The sequence below is a fragment of the Tachypleus tridentatus genome, chromosome 6 (assembly GCF_004210375.1).
Source record: "Tachypleus tridentatus isolate NWPU-2018 chromosome 6, ASM421037v1, whole genome shotgun sequence".
NCBI classification, from domain to species: Eukaryota; Metazoa; Arthropoda; class Merostomata; order Xiphosura; family Limulidae; genus Tachypleus; species Tachypleus tridentatus.
The window spans coordinates 66,565,023-66,585,120 of record NC_134830.1 but is presented as its reverse complement, the minus strand read 5'-3'; the positions used below and the strand labels follow the sequence as shown (position 1 = coordinate 66,585,120).

Here is a 20,098-nt window from a genome sequence, read left to right as displayed (position 1 = left end):
AGTTAAACAAATGCTTATATGTATACAATTTATTATACTTGCCAACAAGATTGATACAGACAGTTTTTTGTTAAATACAAATGTGTTTTAATACACAATAATACAATTTACAATAACGGTTATTACAAAAACAATAATCTTTGTACAGATAGTGTGACAAACTTACAAACAGTATCAAGTCTTCTTTCTGGTCTGGAACTTCCTTGATGTCTTATCGAGGGTTCACGATGAGCGAGTTGATGTAGGTATAATTCACTTTAACCGTTAAAGTTATTCAATGCCTTCGTAAAGATGTTAAAATCCATTGTGAATCCGCTAAAGTTAAATGGTTTGTAATGTTCGAAATCGAAAAACGTTTCTGGTCTAATATCTGAAGTTCTCGATTAATAAGTGTTATATCAATCAGTCATAGTTTTTGAAGTTTATAGCACCCCAACTGTAGCAAACCAACAACATATACTGTCTTTTGCTATGAGTAGGGTTTCTTGAAATTTCAGCCTGCACAACAATTTTGGCAATACTTAAGTATTTTCGTACACACGTGTATTGTTGATTCTTACAGTCGAGAATATTCCATAATGTTAGTGAACAGGCGGGAATTTCGCAACTCAAATTATAACACTATAAGTTACGTACATTTTTAAATATAAATTTATCTTAAACAAACATCAGTATTAAAATCGATATACGATAGTAAATCCATCACCGATTTTATAATTTCTTCTTGATGTATTGATTTTAAATGTTTGTTTTCATTCTGATATTCAAATAGTCAGAACAGGTGAAACTGGAAATATAATCTAATACACGAAATTAGTAATCTTGAGATTAGTTTTTTACAATTGAACCGGCCTATATCCGAGTAGTGATTAGTTTTCACTATACATCGTTATTGACGAAAACTGTCAGGATGAACTATAGTGTATACCTCTGATATGCAATTCATGTAAACACAAGTATATAATCTGTTCCCTGTATTAAGAATTTCTGTTCGTGATCAACATGCTTCAGTGGCCCAAGATTTAGTAAGATCGATTGCTATTTGGCTAGAATCTGAATTATTGCTTAACAAAAATTGTTGTTGTATGTGTTTCTAAACAAATTAATGTGGTTTCATCTAACAAGCTAAAATTTTGTTAGATTTTGAAAAAGGCGGTTGGTTACTATTATTCACATTTTGATAAGTCTATCGGAAAATTGTGTCATTTTTACATTTTCATTTTTGTTGCAGCAAACTCCATCATGGTTTAAAAAGTGTTTTTCTTCTTGGTTTTATGTGGAATCTACTTTATTTTCTTGGTTTTTACTTCTTAAGAAAGTTTCGAAATCTGTTCATATTTTTGATGTTGCGCCTCTACTAGGTAAAATTATAGCTGTACGTGATAACCAGCAAAAAAGTGTAACTAAGAGCTTCGATTTTACTACAATTGGTCAATTCAGTTCGCCAAAGCTGCATTTATTTCTTGTTTAATTACTTAGTTTTTGTTTCCTTTACGTAGCCCTTTGAATAGTTTACCAAATCCATAAGGTAAAGGTTTCTTAATTTACAGTGCTAATGACTTCCATGTTGTCTACTTTATCCCAGTTAATACCCAATTTAAATGCTACTCGTTGCTGTAGTTCTTGTGTGCCGCTGAAGAATAACTTAACATCACATTCACTAATAGTCGATGTGAAATGTTTGTATCACTTACAAAGCAAGATATTTTATTAGCGTCTTTTAACCCTTTGTAATGTTTCTCTTTTATTCCAATTGTGAACTAAAGTATTACGAACAGAACTTATTTATTTGGCCTGGCATGGCTAAGCGCGTAAGGCGTGCGACTCGTAATCCGCGGGTTCGCGCCTGAGTCGCGCTAAACATGCTCGCCTTACCAGCCGTGGGGGCGTTATAATGTGACGGTCAATCCCACTATTCGTTGGTAAAAGAGTAGCCCAAGAGTTGGCGGTTGGTGGTGATGACTAGCTGCCTTCCCTCTAGTCTTACACTGCTAAATTAGGGACGGCTAGCACAGATAGCCGTCGAATAGCTTTGTGCGAAATTCCAAAACAAACAAACAAAAACTTATTCACCTTCTCTTTTACAAAGAAATTTAAATGTCACTGGCTTTACCAGTTGTAACTTATCCTTTTACAAGAACTGTCTTCCTTAAAGTTAATTATTTGTCTTTACTTCTTATCACTTAACGTTTGTACTTTCTCGGTCTGTTTCATTTCAACCCCATCCAAGTGGACCAGACTTCTTGGATTGAATGTCCTCCTTGGTCTTATATATCTATTGTTACTATTGTAGTTCATTAAATATATTTTATAACATGGTGATGTGGAAATTTAACATTTTGTTTATACACCTGCACAAAATAAATATATATTTTATTATTACCATTCGTGGTTTTATCGACACTTAAAAAAGTCAAAATCGTTTACTTGTAGATATAATTAAACCTTATATTAGATTGCTTTGCTTTTTAATTCTGAAGAGGTATAATTATGGATGGCTAAACTATTTTATTTCAAACCTAACTTATTTTTAATTCAAATTACGATGAAAATATATATCATCTATGCATTATTTGTTTGTTCGTTTTCCAGCAAAACCTAAGACCACCAACGATTCCTGGCCCGTATGGTAGAGTCAGTCCTTATTCGCCAGTCCCCATAATTGCAGCAGACGTAAACCAAGCCATACCCATACGGTGCTATTCACCAGCCCCATCTGAATGGAGAAAAAGGACCCAGACTATTCCCATTGCTGGTAAGAGAGAGAGAAATACATTAATAGATAAATACAGTTAACATTTATTGATCTATTTGTCCAAGCTTAATTGTTACCTCTTGTCTTTAACACTATTTTTTGTAGTATCTGTATCATTAAGGATTTTCAAAAAGAAATATATATTTAGGTGTTAACTTTTCACTGCGCTTAAAATTAAGCATGAAAAACGAAGCAATGCAATCTAATCATTGTAACTAAGAGCATAAGAATAGTATATCAAATTAGCTCATGGCTGGTTTGACTTTGATTCTGACCACTTAGGTAACTTGCTTTGTTTAGAAGCTAATATTATTTTTGATGACTGTTCATTTATTTTTGAAATTTAAACAGACGAATTTTGATCTTAGACACTGAAATAATTACTTTTATAAGGAATTGTATAAGTGCACGCTGTGATAAAACAAAATGGTGCTAACAACAGCAAAGTAAGAGAAAACTCGTTTTGTCAAGATGGTTCACATTTTGCTGTAGATATATATCTCGGAAGTCTGAGAACTTTAATGGACTTCAACGTTCAATGAAAAAAAGACGATATTTCGGCTTCTACACTGAGATCTTCTATAGGTCACCATACAATACGAAACAATAAAATATGACACTAATTTTGGAACTTGGTATTCTGGGAGTTTGGAAATTTTAGAATATAGAACTATTTAGCTTGTCCATTAGTTCGTGGTAAAACTGTAAAAGTTTGGAATTTTGAATTTACAATTAAAAATAACCAGCGCTGTTCAGAAATACAAATAACCCTATTATTTTATATATAATAATAATATTATTATATCTCTAAGGAGAATTCGCTAAATATTTGTAAACATGTACGAGATGAACACAGCCTGTTATATGTATTATTATATATAACTAAAAATCTAAAAAAATGGAGTAGGCAAAACCAGAAAAGTCCAAAACTGCCATAACGCCATTCTGGCGTAGTTTTAAATAGACTTTCTTCTAGAGGAGCATATAATTAATTATATAAAAATATAAAATTTTTAAACTTAGACATAATGTAAGAAATTAAACCTAATGGCAGAATCGACTTGGATATCTCTGTAGTGTTTCATAGAAGTGAGCGCGGCCGTGTATTGGAGAAGCTCCAACTAGTTTCATGGGTGTGATAATGGCGGGTGTTATCAGTGAAAGTCTGACGTCATCATATTACCCGCCTAAAGTTCTACTGAAACAACTTATATATATATATATATCATTAGTTATTACACTGTGTCTCATAATAACCTGCTAAATATATTTCTTTGCTAATTCGTTAACAGAAATTATAAATAAGGTTTACTCTTGTCAGGCAGTATCAGGCAGTACTGTTATCAGCATCAAACAAGGATAAGATGTTTACGATTAACTACATTTTAAGAACATACACATTTTTCAACTGAAAAAGTTATACTTTCGATTGTGCTAGAATAAGACAGTCACCTCAATTATGTAAGAGCCTCGTTAACACACACTATTTAGAATCACTAGGCCTTTTCTATATACTATATACTGTTAGGTAATACCTGCTATAATAGGTAAAACATACAAATTCTGTCTATAGTTAGTGGTATGTTTATTAACCAAGTTATATTAACTATAACCATAAAACTAAAATTGGTATCCGGTAGTTTGACACCAGAAACCAGCCTTGTTCTTGCAGCTTTTGGTATTTCTCATATGCTGTAATGAAGATTATATTTAAATCGTCTAAACCAATGGTTCTCAATCTTTTCTTTTAATTACAAACCCAGGTCTAACCAAAAAAAAAAGGAAAAACCTAGTAACAAAAGTTCATATTTTTAACACCTTCCCATTAATGGAATTCTTTTTGGTTTCTTTCTGGCACGACTGAAGAAAATGTGGTACAATTTTTGTCAGTTTTAAGGATATAAAATACTGGTGAGTAAACGCAGGTGGAGGGTGAGTCTATAAATGAGGAGCCTAGTATGCATATATACATTCCTCCAATGGTACGGTTCCGGTATGGCCAGGTGGTTAAGGCACTCGACTCGTAATCCGAGGGTTGCGGGTTCGAATCCCTTCATACCAAACATGCTCGCCCTTTCACCCGTGGGGGCGTTATAATGTTACTACCAATCCCACTATTCGTTGGTAAAAGAGTAGCTCAAGAATTGGCGGTGAGTTCTGATTACTAGCTGCCTTCCTTCTAGTCTTAGTCTTACAGTGCTAAATTAGGGACGGCTAGCGTGTAGCTTTGCGCGAAGATTTTATGATTGGAGCAGCTCCAGACATATTTCGTCATATGCTTTCCGTTGCGTGATAAGTAATTTTTTGTTGTACATTATTATGTCTTTCAAGATAAGACTGCTATCATTCTTTAGATCCTCGCTATGAACCTTCAGGTGCTTACCCTACACCTGATCATCCCTATCCACCTATTGGGCAAAGTCAGTACATCGCTTCCAATGAACGAGGCTATGAATCTGCGTATGATTCATCTCCTGAGCGAAAACCACCACCAGTAAGTTATTCTACCTCCCCACGAAGGAGAATCGAACATCAGAGCTCATATGGTGGATACAGCGCCACCTGGTACGAGGATCCTTCATATTACAGAAGTCAAGTCTATAGACCTCGATCCCGAAGCATAACTCCTGTGATCGACGAGGAGGCCAGGCATGTTATTTAAAGCTATTTTCCTATAAATCAAGTTAAAATAACATTTATAAACCTGACAAACACTAGGTTGATTGTAATCAACATAAGTAGTTATAATGTGCAGGTTTTTTCAGTGTCATCATTCTACTACAAAAAAAAGTTTAGTGTTATTGTCTCTAAATGATTTAGAAATAACCTAAAACATTTTAAATTGCAGTGTAATTTACATTTTAATTATACCTGACAATTGCATCAAGAGAATATTTCAATTAAAATTTATTCGACGTACTGGATTTAGAATTTAAATATACGCATTTCAGATCAGTGTCATTCCAACAAAAACATTGCCTGCATGTTGTATGAGAACTACATGCAGGCAATGTTTGTATGAGGACTACATATAATTATAACAATAGGAGTATTGTTATAACAGCTCGATTGTTGGTCTGAGTTTGATATTAATGGATCTTACATATTGTTGCTTAGTTTCCATAAAAGCATGGTATAAGTACGTATTTATACTAACATTTTGAAACTTAATTAACAATGAAACAAGCACTTTGAATTTCCCTACAGTGGAATTAACACATCACACAGTGGAATTTATTTTAATAACCATTCCAAATCGTGAACTATTAGACTATGAAATGCATAATTATTTATTAAGTATACAAATTATTAGAAACATACAAGGTATTTTTGCAATCAGCTTACAAACTTAACCAATTTTTCAGCTGATAAAGACTTAACATAGGAAGAAAACTGTTTTCATAATATAATTGTTATGGTGTAAACGCCTTCTTTTTTCATTTTTTTACAAGCTGGCGAAGCAAGAATGTAATCATAATTATTATAAGAAATTAGTATTAAGCCTATTGTATTTTCAAATATTACATTCTTCATCTAGTCCCTTAGGGATTTTCAAGAATTAGAAAGGTGTGTAATATTAGTATTACAACTACATTATATTCTCCATATCCATTGCCGAAGACACGTTTCGCTCAATCCAGCGTTTCCAGGCTGTCTAGGAGAGGAGTGTAATTACTATGAAACAATTTTTAAAGAACTAGGTAAAGTATATAGTGTTTAAAAATACAACGGGCCTAATGTTAATGTGTTATGACAAATATAGTTATAATCGTGTTTCTTTTTTATTTCTAAGACTAAATAATTTTAACTTGAAAATGTTTCAAGAATACGGACAATGCGACTTCCTACGTTTCATATTTAATCATGTCAAGCAATAACATTATTGGACTGACTCGTCTGCTTTAGTTTAAAACATTTTTTTTTTCTTTTAAAGCTGTTCAACAACTTGATAGGTCGACTTAGAACTTTGCATGACCTGAGACCAGGGCGATGGATTCGCAACTTACTGGCTCCTAACATTCTTGCTCTTTCATCCATGGGGCGTTATAATGTATCAATACATCCTATTATTTGTTTATATAGAGTAGCTGAAGAATTGTCTAGCTGCAGTCCATTTTCAGAGTTAGGGACAAATAGTACACACAGCCCCTATAGAAGCTTGGCACGATAACCAACAAACCAACACGCCAGAATTAGATAATTAATGTGAATAATTATTAATATTTTGTTTCAACGTCTACCCTTATTCTTCTTTCATTTTGCTACTGAGTTTCTTTAAATGGAAAAAAAATATTTTCGTTTAGAAAAAGGATGGAATTTATGGAGCATCAGTTAGCAAGTCTAACAGGATTGGTCCAGAAGGTGTTGACGGCTCCACTGTCTAGACAGCCGTCTCACAATGAAGAAGTAGTTCCTACACGTGATAATGAAGTTTTTAAAGAATCCGAAGGTACATAGCCTGTGCGTTGTTGAAATTAATTCAAACTTTATACAACGACAAAAAATGTCGTATATTTCAACAAGGAAGTAACCATTTAGATAAATATTTTCTGTTTTACCATTTTCTCGTTAGTGTTTCTAAATGTCATGAAGTAATTGAAATTGAAGATAACTCTTTTAACTCATCCACTTTTCTTAGTACTATTGCATACGATGAAATAACGTTTCACAGTTCACATAAGTTTGCACTTTATACCAGATTATTTCCACGCTTATTTAAACTCTGAAATCGAATTAGTCTTTTTTGTCAAATTAGTTTTGTTGTTCTGAGAGTTGCGATCATTTTAAAGGTGGCTCAACCATCCTATGAAGTTAGAGAGGATTTCGAGCCTGCAATCTAACTTACCGTACAGATGTTTTAATCACCAAAGTCGTCGTGTTTAAATGCCATGAGTCATAGTTGAAAGTTCATTAATTATTAAGGATGAAGTTTGCAATACATTTCGGCTATATTAATCGGTTTACAGTAACGTTATCACTATAACTTTGTTAACAGTTAGAATAATCAGTTTATAGTAACATTATAACTATAGCTTTGTTAACAGCTATAATCAGTTTACAGTAATATTATCACTACATCTTTGTTAACAGCTGTGTTAATCGTTGTTTATAGCTATGCTCCAGTGAGGTTACATACTTTTCTACTGTAATAATTTGACAGATCTTCATTAGTTTCGTAGATCAGTTACGTTCTTGTACTGTTTTACTACTGATTTTCCACTCTTATAATATTATCATGTTAGAAAGAATATGATAATTTTCTTTGATTTCATATTCTCCCAAAACAACTCATATACTCGTGTTGCATTTACTTAATAGAAACATGGCCAAACTCCAGAGGTCCTATAGTGTCTTGCAAAGGTATTCACCACGTGCAAAGTTTCCACATTTCCTTGCCGTCTAAGCTTGTAATAATGAAACATTCGAATGGAACTTTATATTTATAATCTACACAATCTATTCCAAACTGAGAAGGCTAAAAATGCTGATATTATTAAAGTTGGATTTTGAAAGAAAAATATAATATTCTCAACTGCATAAACATTCTAACTCTACAGCAATTCTAAATCAGTTCAGTTACAAAATAGTAATTTGAAAAGTTGGAGAATTAGTCTAATGGTCTCTGTCTGTGTGTAATCAAAGTGATTTAACTTTACTGCGAAGTACATGGATCTGTTTAAGCCACAATTTGCAGAGTGATATGACAAACCAATCATGAAAACCAAGGAACTTTCCAAACAAGTCAGGGTTAAATTGGTAGAGAAGTACAGATCAGGATAAGAAAATTTCAAAGTGGCAATCAGCTACTTTGAAATTTTCTAGTCACTACCCAGATCAGGTCGTCCTTTCAACCTTAGCAAATAGGCGAGCAGAAAACTACTTAGGGATGCTGCTGTGAAGCCAACAGTGACTTTGAAAGATTTGAAAAAGATCTATGTCTGAGAAGTGAGTCAATGTTCATACTTTGATTATATTCTGGTCTCTACACAAAGCTGGCCTGTTTGGGCGAGTGAAGAGAAAGAAGCCATTATTGATAAAGAATAATCTTAAATCGCATATGGAGTTTGTGATAAAGTATGCAAATAATGCTGCAGACATGTTGTAGAATGTTTTGTGGTCATATATGACAAATATTGACTTTTTTGTCTAAATTCAAAGCGTTACGTTTGGTTCAAGTCCAAGAGAGCACATCACCCAATCAACCCACCTTTGTTGGTGGCAGCACATGTGATGGGAATGTTTCTCATCAACTGAGGCTATAAAGCTTGTCAGGATTAAAAAGAAAGATGGACGATGCAAACTACGAGCAAATTCTGGAAGAAAACCTGCTTGAGTCAGTTAAGAATCTAAAACTGGATCGAAATTTCACATTTCAGCTGGACAATGACCCGAAGCACAAGATCAAAGCCACACTGGTGTGGTTTTAAAATAAGAAAATGAATGTTTTGGAATGGCCCAGTGAAAGTCCTAGCTTAAATCCAATGGAAAACTTATGGTGAGACTTGAATATTGCAATACACCAACGAACCCCCAACGAACTTGTCAGAATTGGACAGATTTCGCCAGGAAGAATGAACAAAACAATTACATCATCCCAATGTGCAAAGCTGGTAGAGACCCATTTAAAAACACTAATAGAGGTAATTGCTGCCAAAGATGCTTTCACCAAATACTGATTTAGTGGGCTGAATATTTATGCAATCAGCAAATTTCAATTTATATGTTTTCTTTGCAGGTTTTTCTGACATTCAAACTTTTTCACTCATAACAGTGTTAAGGTTTGTCATTAGAGTTTTTGAATAAAAACAAAATTGTTTAAATTATTTGTTTTCATCAAACGTGACATTATTGTTAGGAAGAGAATACTTTTGCGAGGCACTATAAATACCACTCTAAGTAACACCCTGGTACTAGATATTTTACATAATGAGAGTTAGCCAAGCATTAATTACTTTCTGAAGTTTGTGTCTTTATCATTTATGTACGATTACTAAGACTTAGTACAATACTGATATTGATGCTACATGTGAGATTTTTATAATATCTAGATAAGTATCCTGTACCTGAAAAAGAAACGACACGACATTCCTTTAGAGGTAATTTTTATTTTAAAATTTTCACCTTAAACGATTTATTCTGGATACAAAATACAGTGTCTTTTTTATTGTGGATCTAATTATTATAAATTATAAAATTCATTGTTTTTGTTTTGCTTTATGAACATAAAATATTGCAATACTAAAAAGTGCATTTATTGATAAAATATAATTCATTTAAAATGTCGTTAAATGTTTTGTCAAACGCAAGTAATTACTTCGTTTTCATGCGCAGAATATTTTTTAATAATTAATTCAGGATAACATTTAAGTTACTGAGCAGTATGGTGAACCTAAAATGTTATCTCACATTGTGCACTTTAATTAATTCAAAAATAACACGAACAGACTTGGTATCTTCAAACGAAACAAAACATAAATTGGTGTTTTGTAAATAAGTTTTCCTAACAAAAGTCCGTAAACAAAGTAAGATTCAATCAGGCCTGGTATAATCCAGACAGTTAGGGTGCTTGACTCGCAATCTGAGGCCACAGTTTCGAATCCCCACAGCACCAATTATGCTCGCCCTTTCAGGCATGAGAGCGTTATAATGTGACAGCCAATCCAACGATTCGTTGGTAAAGGAATAGCTCCAGAGTTGGCGCTAGGTGGTGATTACTAGTTGCCTTATCTCTAGTTTTTCGCTGCTAAATTAGTTATGGCAAGCGCAGATAACCCTCGTGTAGCTTTGCGCGAAATTAAAACAAAAACTCAACGTGACGAAAACTTTATTGACAAAGAAACTGACAAAGGAATTTAATTTCTCAGATTAATTACACTGCACCTAGATGGAAAAATATAATTAATTAGATTTTACATAACGTCACAGTAGTAAAAGTATAAATTTATCCTTGGTGCGTTTATTTTACTTTGAATCTTAGATTTTGAAATTTTAAAGTTAAAACTGAAAACATCGGCGAAGTAAACTCGGTAGCTCCAAAAAATCTCAGCTTCGAATTAATCTTTTTTTTCAGAAGAAAAGTCCGTGTCTTTTTCAGAAGATACTAAAGACGTTACAAACCGTCACTCTTCGCCAGAACACTCCTGTAAGTCAGTCTACCTCATAAATTCACAAATGTTTTATTCTAACAGATCAGAGTTATCATACACGTGGTTCAATAAATGAACATCTCCCTTGCTATCTAACGCAAACTTTTTCAAGAAACGTTCTCGACAACGTTTTAAGTTCTATGTGATGTTACATAGCACTTAAATGTTTTGGATCTATGCAGTTTTCAGTACACTTTGATTGGTTCATGTGTCTTTTTTTTTTGCAGCTGCTATTTTAAATTTGATAAAAAAATCACCATCTTAATAATGATTTTAGTAAGAGCATTATTATAGCCCGAACAAAACAAATTATTGAATATCAATAATTAGAGTCAGCTTTAGCGTATCTTAAAGATATGACTTAATATATATATTAATTTAGATCAAATGATTAACATATTTTACACATGCAAATTAATGGAGTTTTTAAAAAAACAAAGTGGGGGTGGTCCTTGAAAGTAACTTGTTACAATAGTGCGTTTATAATGGGTTATCATTTTAATAATTGTAATTTTAATAAATTAAATAAATATATTTTTCGGTGTAATATAAATAAATAATATTTTGGAAATTTTGCCTTAAAGACTAATCTGAAATAAGTATAACAGAATGAATTGTTCGTACTACTACCTGTTTCAGAAGTTTAGGTAAATAAATCTGTGAAGTATACAAAATTTACACTGAGTAAATAAATATTTTCTGCATATAAAACCCTGTCTAACTCCAAAGTTAACTAAAGCGATAAATGTATAAAATTTATAATGCGATCTTACGTAAACACCCTGGTTAAATAATATAAGTAAAATATAAACAGAATTTTACATTAACTAGGAAGAATAAGAAACAAATCGAAGTTCCATTTGTTTATTATAAAACTTATGTATTTTAAAAATAAATGTCGATTTTATATGTTAGGGTTTTCAGTAGTTTTATTTGTAAGGATTTTTTAACAATAAATTTCGTTGTCTTGCCTACTGGTTTCCAAACAATTTGAGAAACAGTTTTTTCGAACGAAATGAATGACATACTACTGATAAAGTATTTAAGATCTCTATATTTCTGTAGTAGTGATCTGCAAATTAATGTGTTGAGTAAACAAGAGTAATTAAAAGGAAAAGCCCCTTTTAAAATGATTACATCATAAAACTATTTATCCTTAGGGAATAAAATTACATTGAGAGCTATAAATTTTATTCAAGAAAGTATAAACATGCTACAGTATGTTTTAAAACTGTATTGCACTGCACACCTAACTCGATTTTTTCGTAACCTAGCGTTTCTTTCATTTCTCTCTTTCACTTTTTCAGCAGTGTAAGACTATTAGTTTGAATAAGAAGCGTGTTAGTGTGCAGAATAATTCACTTACCAATGACCACTCTTATTACTGAAACATATACATTCAGTAATTCCATGTCCAAACTTTTCTCTAAAAAAACCTATGATCTTCAAAGTGTTATTTGTGGAATTTATTTTTTAAACTATGATTACTATGATCTTTGGATTTCTTTGCAATCAACCTATAAATTAAAATGTTCAGTTTGTATGTGGAAATTTTTAGGTTAATCTCTGAAGTAGTATCCATGTTTATTATGTATTTTACGAGGGACAAAATGTATGTTCATTGTTCTTTCATATTGTACACTTCACGAGGAAGGTTGTTAGTCGTTTGATCCTAGCCATAGGAGCTGTTTAAACAAAAGAGTAATAAAGTGTAAAGGGCTAGGAATTATTAATAATCAATTTGGCCCCAGTGCACAGAATTAGTAGAAGAAGAAATGGTAATAATTCACCTTCGGGCGCTTTTTTCCAACCAAACTATCAATAAAACTTTTTTATTCGATCCAAGTAGATGTCTACAAAAATTTATTTTTACAAAGTGGTGAGAGCTGACTACTCAGGCAAGTAGAAGTCGCCATAGAAACGGTGTTTGAAATAAATGTGTATTTATTTCTGCTAATAGTTTGTTGCTATATGATATATTTAGGATAAAGAACTGAATTAATGTATATGATATTATTTATTAACCTCAGGAGAACACACTGTTCTATCACGTTTCATTTAAAATTACGCGCCAGTTACTAACATATACTTGTCACCAATTCTTTATTATATTAATATCATACATTATTATTACTATGGTGTGTTAGTAACTGCAATGGGACAGAATTTATTTATTTTAAGAAACTTCTAGCCGAAAGGAATTCAGTCTCATTATTATATGTTGCACCATGACAAAGTTACCATCCAAAATTCACAACTAGGTTTAATTTAATAATGAAGACAGATTCAATGTTAGGATGGAATATATTTTATTTGCAGATGCAATTTTATTTCGCAATAATCTCATCCTGTCATCAACAAGTTTGAAAAGGATGAGTTTGAAGGTACTTAAAAACAAGCGAGACAAAACCAGGCTAATAGTTAAAAACAATGAGCACATAAACATTTATCTGCACGTATAATACAAAATACACAAAGTACACAATCAAATCATTTTATTTTTATAAATGAATATTTGCGATGGCAGTAAATATGTAAAGTAAATTTTGGATACAAGAGATATAAATCTATTGTTATTTTCCAAAACTCAATTAAAAAAAAGAATTTAGATAGGTGATTTCTGTGGGTTACTCAAATCAGGATGTTTTTTTTAATAATTAATGAACTAGTTTTCTAATTAGAAGTTCAAGGACTGAAGATTAAGTTGTAATGATAGTAAAGTTTTATTGATATGTTTTGACCTATGATTTTTCTGGATGATCAGATTTTCTGTATGACAAGGTGAATTAAGTAAAGACCCTTTCTGTACACTGAATATCTCTCAGTATTCATACGTTGGGTGTAAATATGGTTTAATTTTGATATGCAAAATAATAAATGAAGAAATGTTGACAGTTGGTCTCTATTTATACGGAGTTAAGTTTTTATTCGGAAATTAGGCCTACAAATAAGTTTGAAATAAATCTTAGATACAACTGTTTTTTTTTTCTTAATATGGATATACATTTTTCTTAATAAATAAACACTGAGAATCCTTAAAAGTTAAACATATAATGAGAAGAAATGTAAGAGCAAAGCATAGTTCGATAAAAGATTAGAATTTGGTATTAAGGAACTTGGATGCGAAATTAATTAGAAAATTTGTTTGGTAGCTATGCGCAAACTTTCAAACGCCGAGCGCTGCACTCTGATTAGTGTGTTGAACTGTAGATCCGAGGTTCCTTGGTGCACGGCTCGTTATACCATAAAAAGTGGGCTCCGCACTTTGTGGCTGTAGGTGCATTATAAGAGTAACAGTCAAATTTCATTCTTTATTCTAAGAATGACAGTCTGAGGGTTGGCGATGGGTGATTTGACCAACCAGCTGTCTTCTCTCTAGTCTATTACTTCAATTAAGCCTCTAATACTTTTGGGCGAAATTCAGCAAAGAAAGAAGAAAACTTATAAGTCTATTTACTCTCCTTCTATAGGAGAATATTCTTATTAGAAAGGCAAAGAAAGATAGTGTAAATGTAGATGCTAAGAACAGTTTATTTAGGTTTTTGTGCAGGTTAGATATATATTTTACATGTCTGATTTTAAGGATATATGTATATATAAGACTGAATTTTGCTGTATGTAGTATTTTTTTCATCTTTATGTTCTTTCGCTTGAATATTGGTGATTTTCTTTTGTTGACTTACGGTGAACTTTAACTGGCCCCGAAGATATTAAACACTTCTTATTATCGGCTTGGCGTATTAAGCCTTGTAAGTTGCAATAACGTGCTACTAAAATGATATTATAATGCAACATCTTTCTTTCGCAGTTCACCGAACTATACTGAAACACATAGGACTAAGTGAGGGCTGTTGTCATAATAAACAACATCTCGATTACTTTGGTATGGTATATCGTTGTTTGCATATTAAACTGGGGTACCACACACTCCTCTGTAAATATACATTGGTAAACAACGCAACCGTCGACTGTTTAAATTTGAGAAATATAGTAAATATATATTGTCACCAAAAACTATTTACTTTATATAACTATTGCCGGCACAAGCTCAAAAATTAAAGGGTGGGTAAATAAAAAATTGCGCCCTTTACCAAATTTGTATTTTTCTATTTTTATTTTTTGTGCTTTACAAAACTTTAAATAATTTTTAAAATTCAGAATAGAGAGTACAAAAATAAAACAACAACAAAAAAGATTAGTTTTGAAAAAATGGAACTTAAAATACTTTTCTTTAGTTTGTGTATATTAATTTATTTGTCTGTTTTCTTTTATATGGCAGTTATCTAGATCTCTTAATCTGCCTGGTCCCATGGGGAACGCAAAAATGTTAGTCTAGAAAACGATCTTTCGCCTAATGCCATACAAGTTAATAAAAACTTACAGTAATAAACATATTTATAAAAACGTCTTTGATTTTGTGTTCACGTGGATAAAATTTGTTTGCTTGTTTTGAATTCCTCGCAAAGCTACGCGAAGGCTATCTGCGTTAGCCGTCCCTAAGTTTACAATGTAACCACCCACCGCCAATTTTTGGGCTACTCTTTTACCAACAAATAGTGGAATTGGCTCTCACATTATAACACCCCCAGACCCGAAAGATGACGGAGATTCGCACCTCTGACCCAGAGATTAGGAGTCGAGTGCCTTAACCACCTAGCTATGTCAGGCCTCTGTGGATAAAATAAGACACTGAGGCCTTATCTGTAGTTGAATTTTCCGGTATTTGATATGATATTGATTCAAATTCTGCACACAAACTTTCAACACAAATATCCATTTTTCCTTTGCTTCTTAGCATTTATTTTCTAAATTTTTGCGTCCCTGTAATTTTGCTGTGGGTTCTTCGAACACATCTTGTGCGGGCCATGATTATTATCACAAAAATGTATAACTTAATACTTCATACACTTATCGTTTTTTATTTAAATTGATAGTTATAAACTAATATAATGTTTATGTGCTAACATATAAGTATTGTTGTATAAACCTGAATGTAACATGATATACTTATGTCATTTAAATACCGTCTAGAAATATATATACCTAATAGTATTTTTAAAAGACTTAGGGCAAATTTAAATTACATTAACGGATAAGATTTCTCGTAATCTTAATGTTGAAACTGTTTTTATATTGTTGTTTTAGCCGAGAGGCCTACCAAGCCGGCAATCAAAGCTAGATCTATATCTAAAGGTAAGACTATTTCTTACAGTGCTCGAACTGGAGTATTGATAGTTTAGAATATTATATATAAATTAAGTTGTCCTTGGGAAAACAGATTATGTGTGTGTAAAGTCATATAAATAAATATGTAATAAGTAAGTTATCCGTGAGAAAACAACATTGATAAACTCCCTAAGCACTGCTTTATCACTTATTTCATAAGCCATGAACAAAAATACATTAAAGAAAAAAAAAACTCTGGTATTGTGCTTTTCTTTCCGCAATACTTAATAAAAAAATGCAGAATTTACCGCCTCAATCCGGGCGTTTACTTAGCGAACCAATAGGTTACTTGGATGAAACGTCATGCTTTGATCAGTTGGCAGAGCAGTTTATCGGTTTTAAATTATATATTTTTGCAACAAATCAGCCAATACTGATTTGTCGGTGATTATTAGTGAATTTTTGTCGTTAAACTTTGTCGTTGTCGTTGTTTCCCATCGTTGTACATTATACAATAACATATTGGAAGGATCGTTACTAAAATATTTAATCACTAATTACTATTGTTATAATTAATTATTCAGATCTTGTTTTGCTGAATAATTAATTTTTGTTATTTGTTTTATGGAAACACGAAAATAGAAAAAAAATAATCGCAATAACATATCTGAAAATTTTAATTCGACGAAAACACGTGTTTTCTTCACTTATTCAAAGCTCTATATTCAAGGTTAAGCACAGCACTAGGTATGTATTTTACTAAACATTTTCTATACGTCCACGTGCCATGTGTCAAAACTCCCATGAATTACGTGCGTTTACATTTATGATGAACACAAATCAGTTTATTCTTCGCTTAATCTTCGCACTACTTTTCTTCACGTGTTTTCCACTTGTTTCTATCTTCCTGTATTTGTGTTTGATCTTTCATGTATATCAAACTTCATGTCAACCATAAGGTTGCAGTTGTCGGTTATCTCGCTGTAAACATAGCTAAATGTATGCCACAGCTCCTGTTATGCTTGACATTGCGTTATTTTAATGCACTTCATTTAAGCGGAAAGGTCTGTAGAAGAACAACCACTCTCAAAAAAAAAAAAAAGTTACTTTTATTTTATCGAAAGACTCACCGTAAAAACAGACAAATTTGAAGCTAACCGCTATGTACAAAACAAACTGTCTGAATAATAATAATTTGATGAATGTCTGAAATATGTACTAAAATAAATAAAAAATATCTCGGTGTCGGTTTACTGAAATCAGTAATAACATGGAATAGTTATACTCTACAAATTGCACTATTTTCTTATCTGACCAGTAAATAAACATGTATTTATGTATTATTGGCATGTTATTTCATTTTCTCGATTCACATTTTACTTTACTTTTATCACTTTATCTAAAGTGAGGTGTACAGTTCAGAAATAAAAAAATCTTCCTTCTCTGAACTTTGACCTTCAGAAAAAGACGACCGACCACCTGGTAGTAAACCCAAACCTCCCCCTAAACCTACCTCTCTACTCTCTACACCAGCGGAACTCAGGCGTTACGAAATTCCTAAAGGTATATATCTCTATAGGCATCTCTCTCTCTCTCTTTCAAAAACTACGATTATTTCCATCTATTCTTTGCTTGCTTTTTCTTTCATTTAGTTTCTTTTTATCTCGTACTTGACACATTTTATGCCTCCTAAATAGTGAGACAAAATATTAAAGAAAATTACCGTTTTAAAATGGTATCTTTCAGACATGAATAAATTTATCAAAACTTGTTGTTTAACATATAATTTAAGAATATATTAAATATGCTCGTTCGAATCAAGTTTTCAAGTAAAAAGTAATAAGAAACATCCAAGCAATATTACAAAAATAATTTATACATAAAAACCTATTCTATGATAAATCCACAAATATATGAAGAGAAAGAAGAAACAACAGTGAAAAAATAAATTAAAAACCAAAATTTACTTCAAATATAATACACGGTATCTTTTCTGTGGCAATCTAAAAGATGTTTGTGGTAAATAAAATGTGAAGAAAGTCGGTTCAATCAGTGGTGTAATTATTAGTTTTTACACTTGTGAGCCAAATTTTAAAGACTCAGAGTCACGTGGATAGCGCAAATAATATATTTTCTGTATTTTTTAATATTCCTATAGGAGTGTGTATTTTTTACTTTTTCGGTTTTAACCCTTACGTCAGTGTATAAACACACAATACTTGAAAAGGCGAAAGTCGTGTTGAACATGACACATAGTTTGATTATGTTTTTCATCACAAAGTGGCAATAGTATATTTTATGTTTTATTTCATGGTATAATCATGGCTGATTGTAGCTGTTTTAAAATATTAATTTCACAAAAACGTAGAACGGCTAACGAGTACAAACATTCCAGTTCATGATCTCAGCCCTGAGCTTTGCTCAAGACTTCGCTACCTCAGGCGACAGACCCGAGATCTACAAGCTGAAGTGCGCAGTCTCCGAAGAATGGCCCAGAATCAAGCTATATCTGCCAGAGATAGTGTTCGTGATACGTGCCTAAAAATTAAGGTAATCCCTCTAATAGTATTAAACCAGAAAAGACTTGTGACTAGACTGTGTTAACATGCCTAATCTAATTTTTAAATAACGTGGTTAGTTGTTTGTTTGTAATGGTGATGGTATTTTTAACCTGAAAATCTCTCTGTGCACCTGTACTACAAGTGGATTCATCCACGATTGTTCCTAATATTAAACTTCTAAGGAGAGGAAACATAGCTACTCAGCGACACCTATCGCCAAAATGGCTTTATATGGCTTTCAAGTGAATGAAAATATTAATGATCACATTTCTAACGCACTTAAACGAAATATGTGGTGGAACTATAAATAGTTTTATGGTACGACCTTTGGAGCTTTCGTAACGTTGTCGCACAACTTGAAAGTTTTCAATCATTATGATGTTTGTATCGTATATTTATACGTGCAGCTCACTTATAACTGTAGTTTCAATAGTAGGTATTTTACCTTTAACAAGTATACAGTGAAGTAGAAAATTATGCCAGAAATTTTTGAGATAGTTTTTATTGTCAACATTATTCTTGAAATCATTTAATGATTGTTTGTTTGGAATTAAGTACTAAGCTACACGATGCTCTATCTGTACTCTGCCCACCATGTGTATCGAAACCAGGTTTTTAGCGGTGTGAGTTCGCACACATACCACTGTGCTACTGGGGGGGCGTCATATAGTATAGATCTGGAGCACGTGAAATTATAAGTGCTTTATAATATTCCGTCAACATTTGTAGAAAGGCTCAACGACTTAGGAAAATATATTGTTTAATATAACGTTTCTTCATATTACACTATTGAAAAAATTATTGTCATAGCTTACACTATTTATCACAAATTTTGTTCCAGGATAGCATGTGTTATTTCTTAATTTCTTATGTTGTAAAAGTACAGAATGTGGCCATTATTCCCTTCAAACTTTGATTTTGTGACCTGGATAATGAAATTTAGAAATTAATTTATTCTCTATGTAAAAACGGGCAAATTTGCACATTTTCATCTACATAAAGTTTGAATAAAACAACATATGAATCAAGATTTACATGTAGTTATACTAAAGTTATACAAAAATGTTTAGATGTGAGTAGTTTTTTGAGATTTGCGACTGAAATGTAAATCTCTTTCAAATATCAGCCCCCAAATGTAGTCTCGGCATTCAACTTTGTCAGTCCAAGGTCTCTGATCAAGTCATTGAGGTCTCTTTAGTTGGGGTAGTATGGGTTTCTCTCACTGCTGCACCTCGGAACTTGTAATCTGGATCTTCAACGTCTACCTCCTCTTCTGATTTGCTGCTCTCTTCTGAGGATGGTTACTTTCTCTCTGGCAGAGTGAGTGCAGGGTATTCAGGGCAGTATGGTACTAGGGCGATGGATGATGGAAGATCCGGATACATGATAGCAGATTTATTCTTGCTAGTCCGACGTTTGAAGGGGTCCACCATGCAGAAGTAGCAATTGTTTGAGTGGTCAGTGGGTTC

At 32.4% G+C, this 20,098-nt stretch overlaps 1 protein-coding gene across 7 annotated transcripts in view; it reads left to right on the top strand.

The window, feature by feature from the left end:
* The window catches only part of LOC143252719 (coiled-coil domain-containing protein CG32809-like), a 431,304-nt gene that overhangs the window by 380,474 nt on the left and 30,732 nt on the right, over nucleotides 1-20,098 (top strand). For 5 of the 7 annotated variants that reach the window (XM_076505285.1, XM_076505291.1, XM_076505292.1 and 2 more), the window contains 8 exons: nucleotides 2,593-2,755; nucleotides 5,110-5,404; nucleotides 7,060-7,205; nucleotides 9,805-9,852; nucleotides 10,827-10,898; nucleotides 16,048-16,095; nucleotides 17,530-17,631; nucleotides 18,464-18,618. In XM_076505285.1, the coding sequence (XP_076361400.1) occupies nucleotides 2,593-2,755; nucleotides 5,110-5,404; nucleotides 7,060-7,205; nucleotides 9,805-9,852; nucleotides 10,827-10,898; nucleotides 16,048-16,095; nucleotides 17,530-17,631; nucleotides 18,464-18,618 (1,029 nt within the window). The remainder of the gene's footprint in view (nucleotides 1-2,592; nucleotides 2,756-5,109; nucleotides 5,405-7,059; nucleotides 7,206-9,804; nucleotides 9,853-10,826; nucleotides 10,899-16,047; nucleotides 16,096-17,529; nucleotides 17,632-18,463; nucleotides 18,619-20,098) is intronic. The other 2 variants (XM_076505286.1, XM_076505287.1) reach the window with 2 other exon arrangements.